The sequence below is a fragment of the Cervus elaphus genome, chromosome 9 (assembly GCF_910594005.1).
Source record: "Cervus elaphus chromosome 9, mCerEla1.1, whole genome shotgun sequence".
Lineage (NCBI taxonomy): Eukaryota > Metazoa > Chordata > Mammalia > Artiodactyla > Cervidae > Cervus > Cervus elaphus.
In genome coordinates this window covers 71,486,827-71,505,223 of record NC_057823.1, presented here as the reverse complement: position 1 = coordinate 71,505,223, position 18,397 = coordinate 71,486,827, and the positions used below count along the sequence as shown (strand labels likewise).

The 18,397-nt window shown below is 36.9% G+C and overlaps 1 protein-coding gene across 4 annotated transcripts in view; it reads left to right on the top strand.

The window, feature by feature from the left end:
• Window positions 1-18,397, top strand: part of RNF145 (ring finger protein 145) — a 61,135-nt gene that overhangs the window by 24,910 nt on the left and 17,828 nt on the right. For all 4 annotated transcript variants that reach the window (XM_043913430.1, XM_043913432.1, XM_043913431.1 and 1 more), the window contains 3 exons: window positions 4,083-4,174; window positions 11,770-12,005; window positions 14,700-14,875. In XM_043913430.1, the coding sequence (XP_043769365.1) occupies window positions 4,083-4,174; window positions 11,770-12,005; window positions 14,700-14,875 (504 nt within the window). The remainder of the gene's footprint in view (window positions 1-4,082; window positions 4,175-11,769; window positions 12,006-14,699; window positions 14,876-18,397) is intronic.

Genomic DNA, 18,397 nt, shown 5'->3' with positions numbered 1-18,397 from the left:
TCAGTCTTAAATTTTTAGGTATAAAATTCTGTTAAAAATCTGAATTTCATGACTCTTGCCTCAGACTAAATTTTGGCCTAAAATGATTCATGGAATTTTGGAGAATTCCTTCTCTGAATCCTTCTTCTTTAGGCTTACCGTTGTGTTTTTTAATGTTGTAAGTGACCCACTCTGTTGAGACTCGGTAATAACCAAGAGTTTTCATTGCCAGCATGAGATGTCCTGAAGTTGTATATAACTTAGATGTAGAGATCTTTATAAATGTTTTGTTTTTTTATTTTTATTTCTTCTTCTAGTTTTTCTGTAGTAATATGTTTGGGAGACAGTGCCCAGATTCTTCTCTCAGAAGAGACAGCTCAGTAGTGGCTGCTTGGCAAGACCAGTTTAGTCCCCACCAAAGTCACGGCCCTGGCTCTGGCAAGCCAAGTTCAGCTGGCCCCAAGAGGGACTATGGGCTTTCTGGTCCTGGCTGTCTTCATTGAAGTGGGGCTTATTGATGAGTCAGCCAAACAGAGAGATTCTGAAGGCTGTCTTTGAGAGAGGTGGGCTGAGCAAAGGAGAGAGGGTCTAAGGTTCCTACGGAAGATGTTAATTTCTGGGGTAGGACAATTGCTCCCCTGACAGGTCCAGCAGTCCTTGAGGGAGATTGAAGCATTGAGCAAGCTTTTCAAGAGGGTAAAGTGGAAGAGCTAGTAGGGAGGAAACTGTTTAACATCAGGGTGTTGTCATTGTGGCCTAAAAGTGGTGATTATTCTGAAATATAGACATCCCTTGTAGTGCTTCCCTGGTGGCTCAGCGGTAGAGAACTCGCCTGCCAATGCAGGAGGCACAGATTCGATCCCTGGGTTGGGAAGATCCCCTGAAGAAGGATATGGCAACCCACTTCAGTTTTGTTGCCTGGGAAATCCCGTGGACAGAGGAGCCTGGTGGGCTCCAGTCCATGGGGTCACAAAAGAGTCAGACACAGTTTAGTGACTGAGCACAAGCTTGAGACGTTCCCTGGGGTCCTGTAATCTCAACAGATCACAGAGTAGTGAAACATGGAAAAAGAGAAAGAACCAAAAAGAAAATCATAAAAAGAATTAGAAACTTGAGAGGAGACTTAAAAAACCCCAAATCAACCAAAGGAATATAGAGTAGGTTAAAAGAAAAGGAAACTGTTGCATTAAACCCGTTATAATAACCTTATGAAATAGAATGAGAGATGAAAAGCAAGCTAAATAGAAGTATAAATCTAGAAGTGAAGATAATAAAAGATAATTTTGAAATAAACAGGGCTATGAATATAAAAATTAAATTTTAAAAAACCATGACAACATTCTATATTTTTTTCTTCCAGTGTTTGTCACAATTGTAATTAAATAATTGTTAGGATAAATGTTTAATGTATATCTTCTTCCCTGGCTTGTGAGCTTCATCCTCACAACAACTGTGTTTTTCTTGTCTACTGCAGCATTTTCAAGGCCTACCAGTGTGCTAACAGCACAGGTATAGAGCAAATTCCTTTTGAGTTAAAATAAAAAAGTGTAAAAAATGTTAATTTGCCTTAGAAGTTTTGTTATGTGAAATTAGAATTTTGGATAAGGGACTAAGGAAAAACAAAGAGACTTTTAAAAAGAGGATAAACTGAAGTAGGCTTGGAAATGATACAAAAACAATTAGCAAATGTCTCAGCAGTAAGAAATTCTTGATAATGTTGAGTTTGCTGAGTTTTATTATGAAACACCAATAATATGGTGACAAAAGCAAACGTGGGAGAAAACATGATAGGGAATCCAACTCTGCCGTCTCCTTCCCTCGCCAGGAGAGAGCTCCTGGGACTGAGGTCCTCTTGGGCGATCTTGTGGTTTTTCTCCTGCTTGCAGTTGCTGCTCCCACAGGCTCCCCTTTTTTGTAGAGGTGAAATTCATGTAACAGATTTAACCTTTTAAAGTGAACAGTTTAGTGGCATATAGTGCGATCCTAATGTTGTGCAACTGTCACCATGATCTAATTGCAAAACATTTCGTCCCCCTAGAATAAAACCTGCAACTCTTGAGTACTGTTTTCCATTCCCCCTCCCCACTTCCCCTCCATCAGACACCAGTCTGCTTTCTCTTTATGGATTGTCACTGGTTCTTTTTTTAAACTGGATCTATTTGAGAGAGATGTGCTTTGGCCAAAAAGAAATTACTTGACTTTAAAGGCCTAGATCCTACTGGGACTCAAAAGTTGTGTGCTGCGTGCTAAGTCACTTGAGTCATGTCCGACTCTGCGGCCCTATGGACTGTAGCCCACCAGGCTCCTCTGTCCATGGGATTCTCCAGGCAAGAATACTGGAGTGGGTTGCCATGCCTTCCTCCAGGGGATCTTCCTGACCCAGAGATCGAACCCATGTCTGTTATATCTCCTTTTATGGTAGGCACATTCTTTACCACTAGCGCCACCATTGGGACTCAAAGTTAGATCTCTTTTAAATATAAATTTATTTCTTTTAATAGCATTTTCAAAGACTTCATAAATGTAAATGGTACTTATATGTATATTTTATTTAAAACTTATGAATTAACTTATCATTCTTTAGCTTTCTATCCTAAAACTATGTTAAAAATACTAATTACATTGATCTCATGATCAGATATTTATATGTAATTTGCACGTGTAGCATTTGTGTCTCTCTACATTAAAACAGGGCTTCAACCACTGACCTTCTGGGGTGGGCAGTTCTTTGTTGTGGGGGCTGTCTTGTGTGCTGTGGGATGTTTTGGAGGCATCTTGACTTAGGGTCCCGGAGCACTCCTCCTCCCTTTGAAGCTGTGACAACTAAAAATGTTTTCAGACATTGCAGAATATCCCCTCGGGGCAAACTCACACCTGGTTGACAACCGCTACATTAGAAGCATGCCTCTTGAGGATTTGGTTTTCTCTGTCAGTAGAAAGACTTTTAATACATTACTTGTTAGAAATAATCCTCAAAGAGTGAAAGAGGAGAATTGCTAAATTACCCAAGAAGCCTAGTCATTCATAGATTTTTATAATTGTTCCCAAAACTGCTTTAAAATTTTTATTTTAGTTTTTAGTTTTGATTTTTGGCAGTACTAGCTTGCTGATTATGTAAGGATCATTTCTTGGTTAGCTGTGTTATGCTAAAGGAATTCCACTTGATTGCCTAATAGGAAGTAATTTCATGGAAAAAGTAAATACAGCCATGTGAGTTTTCCAGAAATACTTGAAGCATTTAACCTGTTGTAAAGTACAGTGAATAAAGTATTCAGCAATTGGAGGAAAGGAGAGTTTTTTAACACAAAATTTCCTACTTTGATGTCAGAAGAATTTAAGACAACCATGTTCTATTACTACTGAACTTAACTGATAATAAATTCTTCCTTTCTGCCTCTACCCTAAAAGTTCTGTTTTCTCAGAGTGTAAAGTCTCTTTGACCACTAATTAAATCTTATTAATTCTCAGTGATCAATGTTAAATGAATTATGTTTTATAAGAAATAATTTGATTTGATTTAAAATTTATCTCAAATTTATAGCCTAGTTAAATATTATAATTCTAATTATAAATTTCCTGTAAACTTGAAAATGACATCTTTTAAGGATTGTTGTGCTGCAAGCCAGTTTTCTAACTAGTTTGTGTTTTTACCTATAACTAACTAAGTATAACTGGAGAAAAAACTTTGGGGAAAATGAGATAGGAGGGATAATGGAAGCTAATGAAAAAAGGGGAAATTAATGTAATAGTGTTACTTGTTATCAGTTAAGTAGTAGGGTTGAGAGGTGGCATCTCAATTGGCTTTTTCCTGGGCATAAATTATTTAATGAGACCATGGGAAGAAAGAGAATCCAACAAAGTGGAGTTTTGGCTGCTTCTCTGCAAGTAAAATTCAGTTTCAGTGAATTCTGTTTTCATCACGTGGGCGAAGGAGATGAAGGTCATCCCTCTGTAATTTTTTGTACCTAAAATTTTCCTTTGTATAGATGTGAAGTGTTATTAACATAATATATTATTTATAAAAATACTGTGCTTTAGCTGCTGCTCTCTCCTGTATGTGCTTAGAATGTATCTAATACATTCTTATCATTTTACTTATTTAGGGACTATGTTAGAAGTGAACTGGAGTCCGCCTATGAAGGACCAATGTATTTAGAACCTCTCTCCATGAATCGATTTACCACAGCCTTAATAGGTAAGTATTATAAAAGAATCAAAAGTGTAGGTAGGAACCAACCAAGTATTAATTACTGTCTTATAAAATTAGTTTATACTTAATACGAAAAGGTTGGAAAACTTGAAGTTATTCTTGATGACTCTTTCAAAACAGTTATTGTTAAATGCTACATTTTCTTATTAGTCTTTTTCTCTCTAAATAAGGTATTTCTTATTTTACATGTTTATAATTATATATAGCCTGTAGTTACTTGTATTTTTTAAGGATAATTTAAGTGTTTGGGAAGGTTAGTTTTTAAATAAAGCTAATAATTACTTTGTAAGATTAAAATAAAATATATAATGTCTTAATATTGGTTACTGTTGTTGAAAGCCATTATCCTCTAGCCTACAATAAATTACCAGAAACATCAAGAACTTGAGATGTGACTGAAACATTCAAATAGCAGAATGTTTATAATAGAATGATTGCGTAGGACCCCAGAACAGCATAGATGCAGCCCAAAGTGAAGTACCAGATCTTACCATTCCAAAATTGCAAAAAGAAAGTGAGAGGAATCTTGTATGTGTTTGTTAAACTCACCCATGTAGAAGGTGTTAAGAGGTTTAATGTTGGAATTTGTAGGAGAATTTCTTTGTAGATAGCTGTTTTCTCTGAAATACCTTCCCAGCCCTTCTCATGTAGACAATTCAGTGGGAGACCATTTGGAGACTCAAGTTTTTTTGTGTGTGTGTCTTAGGAGGGATCCTGCAGACTGGTGTCTTACCTGGGTGTGCAAAATCTAAAGCTGCACCATCCAAAACAAGCCACAAGTGCCTTATGAGCCCTTGAAATGTGACTAGTCCAAATCAAACTTAGTGCAAAAAGGATGCAAAATGTCTTGTTCATTTTTTGGTATAGATTGAATGTCTATATGATAATATTTAGGATTGTTGTTATTGTTCAGTCACTAAGTCGTGTCAGACTCTTTTGCAACCCTGTGAACTGTAGCCTACCAGGCTACTCTGTCCATGGAATTCTCCAGGCAAGAATACTGGAGTGGGTTGCATTTCTTCTCCAGGGAATTTTCCCAATCCAGGGATCGAACCTGAGTCTCCTGCACTGCAGGTTGATTCTTCACCACTGAGCCACCAGGGAAGCCCTAATATTTGTGATGCATTAGGTTAAATAAAATATATTGTTAATTTTACCTGTTTTTAAATTCATAAAGTGATGCTGCTGCTGCTGCTGCTAAGTCGCTTCAGTCATGTTTGACTCTGTGCAACCCCATAGATGGCAGTCCACCAAGCTCCCCCATCCCTGGGAGTCTCCAGGCAAGAACACTGGAGTGGGTTACCATTTCCTTCTCCAATAAAATGATGCTACCAGAATATTAAACATTACATGTATGGCTCATATTATAATTCTAATCTGATACAAAGGCCACTAGTGGGCTGGCTGGCTATTGAGTTTCTGACTGTGGAGTGAAAATGTCTTATGAGGTTTTCCTGTATCATCTAATCTCTGCAGGCAAAGAATGTTAGTTTCCTGTGGACTAGATGAGGGTCCCAAGAGTCAATGGAGTTTTCTTAGGTCCTTCCAAGAGGGCCCTTAAAAAGATGAGAAGACTTCAACAGGCATTGTACTTCCAGATTCCCGGGAGCTAAGGAAAGAACCAAAAGCAGCCAGAGGAGGGTATATAACAAGCATGAAAGATCATGCAGATTAGAAAATCCATGATAATGGGAACAATCAGGAAAACACTTAAAAATGCCCATGAGAAAGGAGATCCATTTCAAACATCTCAACTTCAGAGAGTGCCAGTACCGTAGCATTGTAAGCAAATAGCCCAGGAAGGGTGTTACACTTCTCTCCCTGTCCTTTCCTGCCTGCCTCAGCTGTGGGCAAGTCAGGAAGAATGCCACTGTGCTGGCAGAGAAGGAGGAAGAAGCTTGCCATAAGCTCTCTACTCCCTCTCAGAATTGCTGGTTTTCTGTGACCCCAAAGGCGGCCTCTTGCCCACAGTAGTAGATGTAATGGTCATCTGAATTTAAATTCACACATTCCTGTTCTTTTTAGTTCACTGATTCCTAAAATGTTGATTTTCCCTTTTGACATCACCTGTTTGACCAAGTCTAATTTACCTTGATTCTTGGACCAAATAGTCCAGGTTCCTATCCAGTATTCTTTACAGCATCGGACTTGACTTTCACAACCAGACACATTCACAACTTAGCATCATTTCTGCTTTGGCCCAGCCTCTTCATTCTTTCTGGAGCTATTTCTCTGCTCTTCTGCAGTAGCATATTGGACACTTACAGACCTAAGGGACTCATCTTCCAGTTATATCTTTTTGCCTTTTCATACTGTTCATGGGGTTCTTGAGGCAAGAATACTGAAGTGGTTTGCCATTCCCTTCTCCAGTAGACCATGTTTTGTCAGAGCTTTCCACCATGACTCTTTTTCTTGGGTGGCCCTGCATGGTGGGCTCATAGCTTCATTGAGTTACATAGGTCTGGTTCCATCATTTCATGGCAAACAGAAGGGGAAAAAGTGGAAGCAGTGGTAGATTTCATTTTCTTGGGCTCCAAAATTACTGTGGTTGGTGACTTCAGCCATGAAATTAAAAGATACTTTCTTCTTGGAAAAAAAGCTGTGACAAACCTAGATAGCCTATTAAAAAGCAGAGACATCACTTTGCCGACAAAGGTCCGTCTAGTCAAAGCTATAGTTTTTCCAGTAGTCATGTATGGATGTGAGAGTTGAACGATAAAGAAGCTTGAGCACTGAAGAATTGATGCTTTGGAACTGTGATGCTGGAGAAGACACTCGAGAGTTGCTTGGACAGCAAAGAGATCAAAGCAATCCTGAACGAAATCAACCCTGAATATTCACTGGAAGGACTGATGCTGAAACTGAAGCTCCAATACTTTGGCCACATGATGTGAAGAGCAGACTCACTGGAAAAGACCCTGATGCTGGGAAGGATTGAGGACGAGGAGAAGGGGGCGACAGAGAATGAGATGGTTGGATGACATCATCAACACAATGGATATGAGTTTCAGCAAATTCTAGGAGATAGTGAAGCTCAGGGAAGCCAGGCCTGCTGCAGTCCACGGGGTCACACAGAGTTGGACACCCTGAGCAACTGAACAACAACAGTGGGGGCCTCAGCTGGAGTCAAGGCAAACCTTCAACTCTAAGGCAGCGCTTTGTTTAAGTCGACTGAGATTAGATTAGATCAGATTGTGCAAACTGTACTAGTTTAGAAAAGTTATGAAACTTGCCTTATAGGGGCAGGAGAACACTCAGCTTCAACGAGTGGCTTTTTAGGAGAGCAGAACACAAAAATAATGTTGCTTTATGACCATATCCCGTGGCTGTATTCAATAGTGGTAACATCCAAATATTACCACATATTCAATAGTGGTAATATTTTCATCCAAGTATGAAAATATTTGCCTGATTCGAAAATTCAAAGTGTTTTCTTTGGTTCTATGATGGATATGATTTAGTGTAAATCTGTATATTTCCCTAAATTTTTCCCATCAGTGCTTATGATAGTGTGTTCACCCAGCCAAGATTCAATTAACTGCAAATCCATAAATTATTAAGTAGCATTTTTTTCTTTAGACTTTGATTTTAAAGTAGCTTTCTACTCCTTTTCTTCCATTTCACTAATAAACTTTTAATGAAAAACTAAGTAATATGAATATGCCATTCTTTCTTAGGGTTATGGACTTCTTGGAGATAGTTCTTAAGGAATCCTGAAATCCAGAGTACATTGTGATTTTGTTTTCTTCAGAGTTGTCAGCTGGAATAGGCATATCAAGTTGAACAACTTCCTATTCTTCTGGAGCTATCGGAAAGATTTCCATTAACAGTATGACTCCTTTCTTCTTTCACCTAAGTAAGAGAAGTGGTCTTCCCTTCAAGAGAATCATAGCATATGAGTCATACTCTTCTGTCAAAGAGGATAAATGAAGCCTCTAACTTCAGAGCTGAGAACTGAATGTGCTGGCCTAGACTTGTGGGAACTTTCAGAGCTTAGAGGAAGTTTGCATCATGCGGAACAAGGAACTTTAAATATCATAGCTATGAGTACAGTGAAAGTAAGACATGCCAAAATGAAAATTCATAAGTATTCCTAGTATTAAAGCACTTTCTCTTAAGTATTTTTTCAGAGTTTCAGCTAATTTTTTAATCAAAGAAATATACTTACTTTTAAAAGTCAAGAAATGAGCACAATTTTAAAAAATTATTGGGGATGATACCACAATATTATGATGAAAATCTACTCTTTCCTGTACTACCCCTCTCCTGTCAGGCATCGTTCCCCAGCGCTTCTCTCCTTTCAGCTCATAATTTCTTCCCTGCTGTTTTCTCTTTTGTGCCTTTCTGGAAATCCTTTTAATTGGATAAGCTTTCTTCCACATTGAACCCCTAACTTTCTTACTGTTCTATTTTCCTTTTTCTCTCTCTCTTTGTTGTTTGTTTTACTTTCTGAGGTTTCCCAACTTTTTTTTGTCATATATTTTTTTAATATTCTGTAGTTTGTTTTCTTTCTATTGGGACAGTCTTTTTAATTTCTTAGATTATTTACTTTGAAGCTTTCTTTTGCTCCTTGCATTCTTTCCATTTTCTCTGAGATTCTTTTTGTCTTTGTTTTGGTCTTGCCTTATATGGGACAGCAGTAGTTCTTAAGCCTGAATTAGAATCACCTGATTATTACGAAACATCCTCCTGTTGTCATTTGTATTAAAGTGAATTATTAAGTTGCCAGTTGTAATCTCTTTAAGGCATACCAACTGGTGTTTTTCACAGTTGGTGTTCAGGTGGGACTGACCCTTATTGGGGGGACCTATATGTAAGTGTGCATATTTGTAGTCTTTTCCCTGGACTTGGGTCAGTTTCCCGAAGAAGAATCTATCTCCTGTAGGGGGGACTGGTGCCAGCGACAAGAGCTGAATGGCGGCAAGCGTGGCAGCAGTGTTTGGAGACCTAGAGAGCTGTCATCTGTGTGGACGCAGACTTCTAATCTGTCTTCATTTGGGCACTGCACCTCAGCTCGGCCTGGGGGCAGTGTCCAGGAACCTGTTCTGCCTTTTCAAAGAGCAAACTTCAGTCTTCCTGGGGTGGGGAAGGACTAGTGGCCTAATCATTGTTTTCTATCCCTTAAAATTGTGTTGACTTATTAAGTGGCCTCTCTTCTCAGTTTTTTTCATTGTTATGGGTTTTTTCTTTTTTCATACCTTTATGAATGTTTTTCTTGTGATTTGAGTATCAGTTTTTTAAAGACTAAAATTAATACTTTGTGGGAGAAAATACCACGTATGTTACATACAGTATAGTAGATTGTTAAGAAATTTTCAGCTTTGTATAAAAATGGTTGCCACTTTTGTATTCTTCTAACAATAATATGAATAGAACACAAATTAAAATATAAAAATGTTGATTTGAAATCAACATATTCCAGCAAAAAATTTAAAAATGGAATAAAGGATTAGTAAGGACTTCACTGGTGGTCCAGTGGTTAAGATTCTGTGCTTCCAGTGCAGGGGGTGTGGGTTCAATCCCTGCTCAGGGAAGTACCTCATGCTCTGCAGTGTGCCCCCCCCCCCCCGCCTTCAAAAAAGCATGAATAAGATTATAAAAAATATATATTTTGTTTTGCTTTTCATTGGCAAGAAGGAAGAGAATTTGACTAATTCTTAATTTGGAAGAAAACGTGTTCAAGAGTTTCTGAGAAATTCTGAGAGGAGTCAATGAAATGGAATAGTGTGTACTGTCATCAGAGATCACTGGAAAAAAAAAAAAATAGCAAGTTCCAACACAGACACAAATACACTGATGATTTTGCAGTATACCAAAATGGCATTTCAAATTAATGAGAAAAGAATTGGTTGATTCCAGTAGCTAGTTTTGAGACAGCTAACTACACATCTGAAAAAGCAAACTTAGAGCTTTGCTTTTTATCTTTTTGTAAAACAATTGCCAAATATATTAATTTTTTAATTAAAAAAAGAAAAAATAGGTGGTTACTTGTATAACCTTGAGTAGGGGGAGCCATGTAATTAACCATGGCACCAAAAGTAGAAACCATTAAAAAGGTGGATAGATTTGACTCTTTATAATAAAAACTTTTATATTATAAGAGAAAAAAGTTACTAATATATTCCAATGACAGGGAAAATACAATTATATGATAAAGGAGGTTAATATTTTGTTTAAACAATAGAAGTAAGTCTACATATCCGAGTAGAATAAGCAAAGAGTGTGAACAAACATTTTGTCAAAAATTGCAATTGCTTTTATATACTTACTGGTAATGTTCAGTGCTACTGGTGATGGACAAAAGACAAATTTAAAAAAATATTAGGAAATATTTCTGCCCTTCCTTTTCTTAAATTATTTCCACTGTTGGCAGATAGGTGGAAAAAGGGGCGCCCTGTACACTGGGTGTTTTGTTTCTGTAGAGCAGTTGACATATGTTTCAAAAGCTTTAAACAAATGTTTCCTCTGACTCAGTAATCCTGCTTATAGGAATTTAGGCTAGAAAACATTAGGAAATGTCCTCCAAGTAGTTTATACAAGGATGTCATAAATGTACAAGCTTATTCATAACAAAGCATTTTATAATTGTAAAATATTTGAAGGTAGTCAAGTGCTAATATTGTCATATGTGTTCAGTTTTTTTAACTAAAAAAAAAAGCCCATATATATTTATGTATACACACACATACATATATTTATTAGTATATTTATTAGTTAGGTATATGTATAATATGTTTTAAATGAAAAAAGCTGATTATATGTACATTATAATCTTTATATAAAACATTTGTGTAAAAAAAAAAACATTTGTGTATAATCATGCATAGAATAAACTGAAAAGGTAATAAGTAATATGGCTAGCTCTTTTTGAGCACTGCCTAGCTTTCAGATAAAATACTACAGCTTTGCATGCAGTGTTTTATGTAATAAACCCAAGACCTTAACAGTCCTAACTTGGGTGACAGGATTGTAGGAGATGGATTGTTTTTTTCCTTTTTACTTCTCTGTACTTCCTAACTTTCTATAATCATACACAATCCTCTGTAAGAATTTGTTGTTTAAACTTTTTGAGTTTCAATTTTTCATTATTGAGCCATACGGGAAGGCTTGCATGGTCCTATAAAAGCAGTTAAAGATTGAAAACCTCAGAATAAGTCTTGTCACAGCATGATTTTAGACAAGTTATTGTATCTCTTGGGTTTTATCCTTTCACCTCTAGACTAGAACAGTTAAATATTGAGGGCCTTTGTAAAAGGTGCTAAATGTATTTAGTTGTAACTGAATTATTGTAATATCTAGAAATTTTAAAACATTTCCATATTATATATGCCATCTGGAGTGGGATACAGACCAGTGGATATTTGTGCTGCTTTTCTCAGATCAGCCCTGGGGAATTGGTGCTCAAAATTCACAGGATATGTGAACATTTAATTATGGTCAAGTGAAGTTAAAATTTGATTTAAAATATTATCTAAGAGCTCCTAATTAGACTCCTTCAAAAGCTGTGTCATCATTATTATCGACAGTGTTTTTATTTTGTGGATACCAAATCTAAAATGCCTTCTAATCCCTCATTTTAGGTCAGCTGGTGGTGTGTACGTTATGCTCCTGTGTCATGAAAACGAAGCAGATTTGGCTCTTTTCAGCTCACATGCTTCCTCTGCTAGCACGCCTCTGCCTTGTTCCTCTGGAGACAATTGTTATCATCAACAAATTTGCTATGATTTTTACTGGTCTGGAAGTTCTCTATTTTCTTGGGTCTAACCTTCTAGTACCTTATAATCTTGCCAAGTCTGCATACAGAGAGTTGGTTCAGGTAAGACTGTAGATAAAATTCTACATAAATATTAAGTATATTAAAGATTTAGTTCACTTGTATTTCACAGTCATGGTTGTGGTAACATTATGTTTGACACTTGGAAAATAGTAACTATTTTCAACATAATTAGGAGCATCTGAGATTCCTAAGTTCTGTTGAGAAGCAGTAAAGTGAAGTAAGTTCATCTGGATGCAGTCAGTCTGAGTTTTCACTCTGCTGCTGCTGTTAACTAGCTGTGTAACCTAGGGTTAATCACTTACGTTCACTTATCTGAGAGATAGAACTAAAATAACTGTTGTAGCTAGCATGCAGGGTAGCCATTAGATTTGAATGAGTTCAGTGCCAGGCAGATGACGTTTGGTGGTAACTGCTATAACAAAGACAAGAGTGATAGAGAATTGAATATGTAGAGGTCAGTTCCTGGTTTTTTTCCTGATATAGTCCTGCTGTGACTAACGTATTTTCCTTACGTTTATTTATTTAAACCAAGACATTAAGTAATTCTGGGCCGTGATATGACAGATTTCATTTAGATGTGGTGCTTGGACTGATTTTGCCAACATAACGTGCTTCTGTCTCTCCTACTTTTTTCAGTCTTTGCTCTCAGACAGATTATTTCCAGTCACAAGCAGTTGGTATTCAGGAAAGAAATAGTTGTATTTAATTTAATCAGTAAGTTTCAGTATATAGAATAGCTCTTAAAATTGACATTGGTATGAAGGGAGTATTAAAATGGGTATTCTCTTCTGCCTCTTTACTATGTACATGACCTTAAGATACAGGAAGCTTTCAGACTAACCATACTGATACTGCTAAGTGAGTCCTGTCCTTATTGTTGTGGCCCCAAAGGCAGGTTTCCCAGGAAAATTCTGTGAGCTCTTGACCTTAGCCTGATTCTCCTGATTTCTTCATCTTCCATAATGATCAGCTTGAGCAACTTTTCCTGAAAGTAGATCTTCCAAAGAAGATAAAAATCATTTTTTTTTCCACAGTCTCATTAAAGAGGTTCTTCATGGGGAAGGTTTGTTGTATTCAGAGTGAAAGATAACACATTTATGTATTTTTTATTTGAATTCAATCTTGTGGTACTACCCTAGTTTGTAAGGAGCAGTAGATATTCAGTAAATATTGCTTGGATACTCATTGTTTATTTAATTACCCTAAGGACAAAGCCTGTTTTACAGTGTCATGTTTACCTTCTTGTTTGTCATAAGGTTCATGTATCACTAAGCGTCATAGTTGGAAATAAAATACAGGTTATGAAATTCATGACCTAGAAAGAATTGGATAGGCAAGAAATAGAAACTGTCAGATAATTTAGTGGTCTTTTCCTTGAATGGAAAGGAGAAAAAGTACTGTGCCTCTCAGTAATCAGTTTGCTGCAAATAAATAATTTTGCAGCAAGCTAGACACTTTGTTTACTTTCATTATCTTCCAAGTGAGGAAAAATAGGGGTTACTCTTGATTCAGTTTTAGAAAAAGCGTTTGATTTACAGATGAAAAAGTTTAGAATAATCTGCAAGTCAGTATATTTTCATTTAAGGTCTTTATAGTTATTGAAACATTCTGGAATCACATTGAGCCTTCTAGCAAGACTGTTGGCTACTTAGGTTGGAGTTTGTAATCTACCTGGCAGAACTCTGTTGTGTTACCAGGATCTGGTCCCCGTCTTGGTAACTCCAGAAACTTGGTAATCATCTGTACTCTTAGGCTGAATCAGGTTATGAGAATTCCTTCTTATCAATCTCATATGAGATTGTTTTATAAACTAGATAGCTAATTTATTAACTTACGGTAACTTAGTAAACTTTTTTTAGGTATACCTTTTTTCGTGGTGTTAATGCACTTGACAAACCAAATCATTTGAGAAATGTTCCTTGATAAATACACAGTAGGAGCAAGGGGAATTAATTTATCTGGGGGAAAAGACTTTCTAAACTGTCTTTGCTGCAAAAGAGAGTTAACTTCTCCAGTGATTATTCTATCTTCCGTCAAACTACTTATCATCCATGACATTCCTGAATAAACTCTGGAAGATTCTTGTGTATTTCCCTTCTTCCTAGCCCCTCAAGCAGTATTGCATTGTTCACACTATGCTGTGTTCTATGTTCCATCGCTTAATTGCGTCTAGTTCTTTGCGCCCCATGAACTGTATGTAGCCCGCCAGGCTCCTCTGTTCATGGAATCTTCCAAGCAGGAATACTGGACTGGGTTGCCATTTCCTATTCCAGGGGATCTCCCCGACCCAGGGATGGAACCCAAGTCTCTTCTGTTTCCTGTATTGGCAGGCAGATTCTTTAGCACTGTGCCACCTGGGAAGCCCATTGTTCATACTAGTTCTGCTAATTTTGATTCGACTTTAAGTTTGCCAAACTTCTTCAAACTGCCTGTGATGTAGTTTTCCTCCAAATGTGACTCTATTTTGACATTATTCCTGAACTGTTAGGGCAGTTTGCTGTTGCCATTTGATGAGTGTGTGTCAACTGCTAATAATAATGTAAAATTAGTAGATTAAAAAAGACATGCTATTTTCTAATTGTATGCATAGAGCTAACTTTGAAGGAATTTATCTGAATATGTAAGAAAAGAAAAGCAATTCAGTTTTTAAGTACTGCAGGTTAAACACTTTTGTGTTTAAATGTGTTTATTGAAGTGATAAAAGATGTTTTCCTGTCTTATTTTCTTACTCAGGTAGTGGAGGTGTATGGCCTTCTAGCCTTGGGAATGTCCCTGTGGAATCAGCTGGTAGTCCCTGTATTGTTCATGGTTTTCTGGCTCGTCTTATTTGCTCTTCAGATTTACTCCTATTTCAGTACTCGAGATCAGCCTGCCTCACGAGAGAGGCTTCTTTTCCTTTTCCTGACAAGGTAAAATTAATTAGAGCGTATGACACTATATATAGCCTTAGGAAGAGAAAACTTTGATCCAGGAATAGTAAGTGTTGCAAATTAACTTTTGTCAGTCTTTTTATAGTGTTTCATGTGTAATTAAAATGGGATTTTCACTCAGCAGATGCTTAGGTCTCGCAGTGCAAGGAAGTGATAATACAATAATGTTGGTTTATTTGGCCACACTGTGGACCATAGTACAGCAAATGATTTGTGGAAAGGGATGTCACAAATTGTAAAAATGTTTTTTCGATTTCATGTTAAACTATTGGAAAAGAAATATGTTCTAAAAATAGCTATTACTTTTATTGAGTATCTAATATGTAAATGGACACACCAGACCACATTACCTGTCTCCTGAAAAACCTGTATGGAGGACAAGAAGCTACGGTTAGAACTGGACATGGAACAACGGACTGGTTCCAAATTGGGAAAGGAGTATGTCAAGGCTGTATATTGGTTCACCCTGCTTATTTAACTTATATGCAGAGTACATCATACGAAATGCTGGGCTGGATGACTCAAAGGCTGGAGTCAAGATTGCTGGGAGGAATATCAACAACCTCAGATATGCAGAAATAATACCACTTTAATGGTGGAAAGTGAAGAGGAACTAAAGAACCTCTTGGTGAAGGTGAAAAAAGAGAATGAAAGAGCTGACTTAGAACTCAACATTCAAAAAACAAAGATCATGGCATTGGGGTCTCATCACTTCATTGCAAATAGATGGGGAAAAAGTGGAAACAGTGTCAGATTTCATTTTCTTGGGCTCCAGAATCAATGCAGATCCATGATATTAAAAGATCCTTGCTCCTTAGAAGAATAGCTATGACAAACCTACACAGTGTTTTAAAAAGCAGAAACATTGCTTTGCTGACAAAGGTCCATATGGTCTAAGCTATGGTTTTTCCAGTAGTCATGTATGGATGTGAGAGTTGGACCATAAAGAAAGCTAAGCACCGAAGATTTGATGCTTTTGAACTATGGTGCTGGAGAAGAGTCTTGACAGTCCCTTGGACAGCGAGGAGATCAAACCAGTCAGTCCTGAATATTCATTGGACGGACTGATGCTGAAGCTGAACCCGAATGCTTTGGTCACCTGACGCAAAGAGCTGACTCATTGGAAAAGACCCTGATGCTGAGAAAGATTGAAGGCAGGAGCAGAAGGGGACGACAGGATGAGATGGTTGGATGGCATCCCCAACTCGATGGACATGAATTTGAGCAAGCTCTGGGAGCTGGTGATGGACAGGGAAGCCAGGTGTGCTGCAGTCCATGGGGTCGCAAAGAATCAGACACTCCTTAGTGACTGAACAACAACAGTATGTGCCAGCCACACTATTAAAGTTACTCACACTCACTTTTATAGCAGCCCTCCAAGAAAGGTGCTTTTATTCTCATTACCATTTTAGAGCTGAGGAAACTGTACCAAGAATAACTTGCCCCAGGTGACAGTGTCAGAAGAAGGGGTTTTGACATTCAAACCCCATCTGAGTCCAAATCCTATGACTGCATATACACTTTCACTATACCTTTTTTTTTTTTGAACCATACTGCTCAGCTTGTGGGATCTTGGTTCCCTGACCAGGAAGTGAACCTGCACCCTGGGCAGGGAAAGCACAGAATTCTAACTACTGGACCGCCAAGGAATTCCCTGCCCCGTTATTTTTGATGTTTTCCTTCATTATTGAGATAGAGTCAAATAATGATAAAATGAGTATATCATAGTACTTTGCTGTTTAATTGAAAGGAATTCTAACACTTTTTTTTTTTTAACACTTGGTTTTTAAGGTAAATTATATTTTAAAAATCTTCAGTCTTTAGAGTCCGTTTTCCATCTGTCTGTGAGCTTATCTAGACGTTTGTCCTTTTCTGAATTTTCCACCTTAAGCCCTCAGAATCTGGCAGATGGGTCTACATCTTCGTTCCCTGACTCTTTAAAAGGAAACACTTTAAAAGGCAAGAAAGAAACTCCTCCTGGGAAGTAAATATAGGCAAATACAAGTTTTGAATTTTAGTTAATAGAGCCATTGTTTCCCAGCCATCCAAAATGATGGCGTACTGTGCACTAAGTGGTATCGGGGAGGAGAAGCTTAGGACAGATTTATTCTCTTTAAGGAGCAGGTTACTTGTTAAGATTGAAAACATTACGAAGTTAAATGACAATATAGATGACATGGGGTGATACCTATTTTGACAAATAAAATAACTTACTGGTACTGAGTCAGATTTTGTGCTGACTTTTAATTAGAAAGTAGCTTCTATAACATGGTATAAATTGATATCAAATATGTTTTAATGGCCAGCATGTTATTAAGTTGCACTGTTACTTGTTTTTAAGTATTATGGAAATTTTATGCAGAGTTTTAAAATGATCCAGAAAGTAAGTGAATTTAAAGGGAAAGAGAGATACATAGTTCTGTGATTAGGATAACCTAAATGTGGGCTGGGATTCGTCTTGTTTTAAACCAGATTATTATCCATTGTGAAGCACGATCAAATGAAGCATAGTATAATGTAAGAGGCTTAACAAATCGAAAAGCTGTGAATGCGTTCGAGCTTATGGAGTAAGAAAATAATGCTGAGATTTTAGGTGAGGCTTAGACATCTTGCCAAATAATTTTATTCTCTATTCCTTTTCCATACATTGGACAGATTTCTGCTTCTCAGTATAAGAATGTTTTAATTTGTAATAGAGAAGTTCCTGTGTGGTTCTTTGACGTATATCCCTGTAAGCCTTGTTCTTTGTACTTCTTTTTTTTTTTTTTTTTTATTAGTTGGAGGATGTTCTTTGTACTTCTTGATGGTCTTATGTGCCAGTTTGTGTGTGTGTGTTGCCTTGTCAAAGAACAAGTTAACTTACAAAAAGGATCTCAACACAATACCCTGACTAAAACAAACCAACAAAACATAGCAAACAAACTGAAAAGCAAAAAGAAGGGATTTTTTGCAGTCAGGAAATAGAAACTAAAATCAATAAAATGTCTCATTGACAAGAGAAGGGAAGAAAAATTTTATAAATTTCCCGGCCTCTTTCACTTCCCCAAAGCTAGGTTGAAACCTTTTGTGTTCTTTAGTATACTCTTTTGAAAAATGGCACCACACTCTTTTTTAAAGTAAGACTGAAAGAATGTGCTCCTCTTGAAAATGTAATTAAATTGTACTGTTTGGGTGTAAAAGATTTCTTTAAATATAGATGGACACAAGAAAAAATAAACTGTATGAACATTGAGTAAAATTTTCAGACTTTTCCAATGGGAATGAAGTAAAATTTTTAGTGTTATTTTTAGTCATGATTGTCATATTTTTAAATTACTGGGCAATTTGTTGAAACATGTTACATAATGATTTTTCTGAGAAAAATATCAAACATTGCAGAAATTAGATTTATAAGAATGCCATAAAATTGTTTATTCTTTAGCTGTGAACTATCATATCAGCTCCTAATGGAAAAACAAAAAAAAATTTTTTTTTCTGCATCATAATGCACACTGATCTACA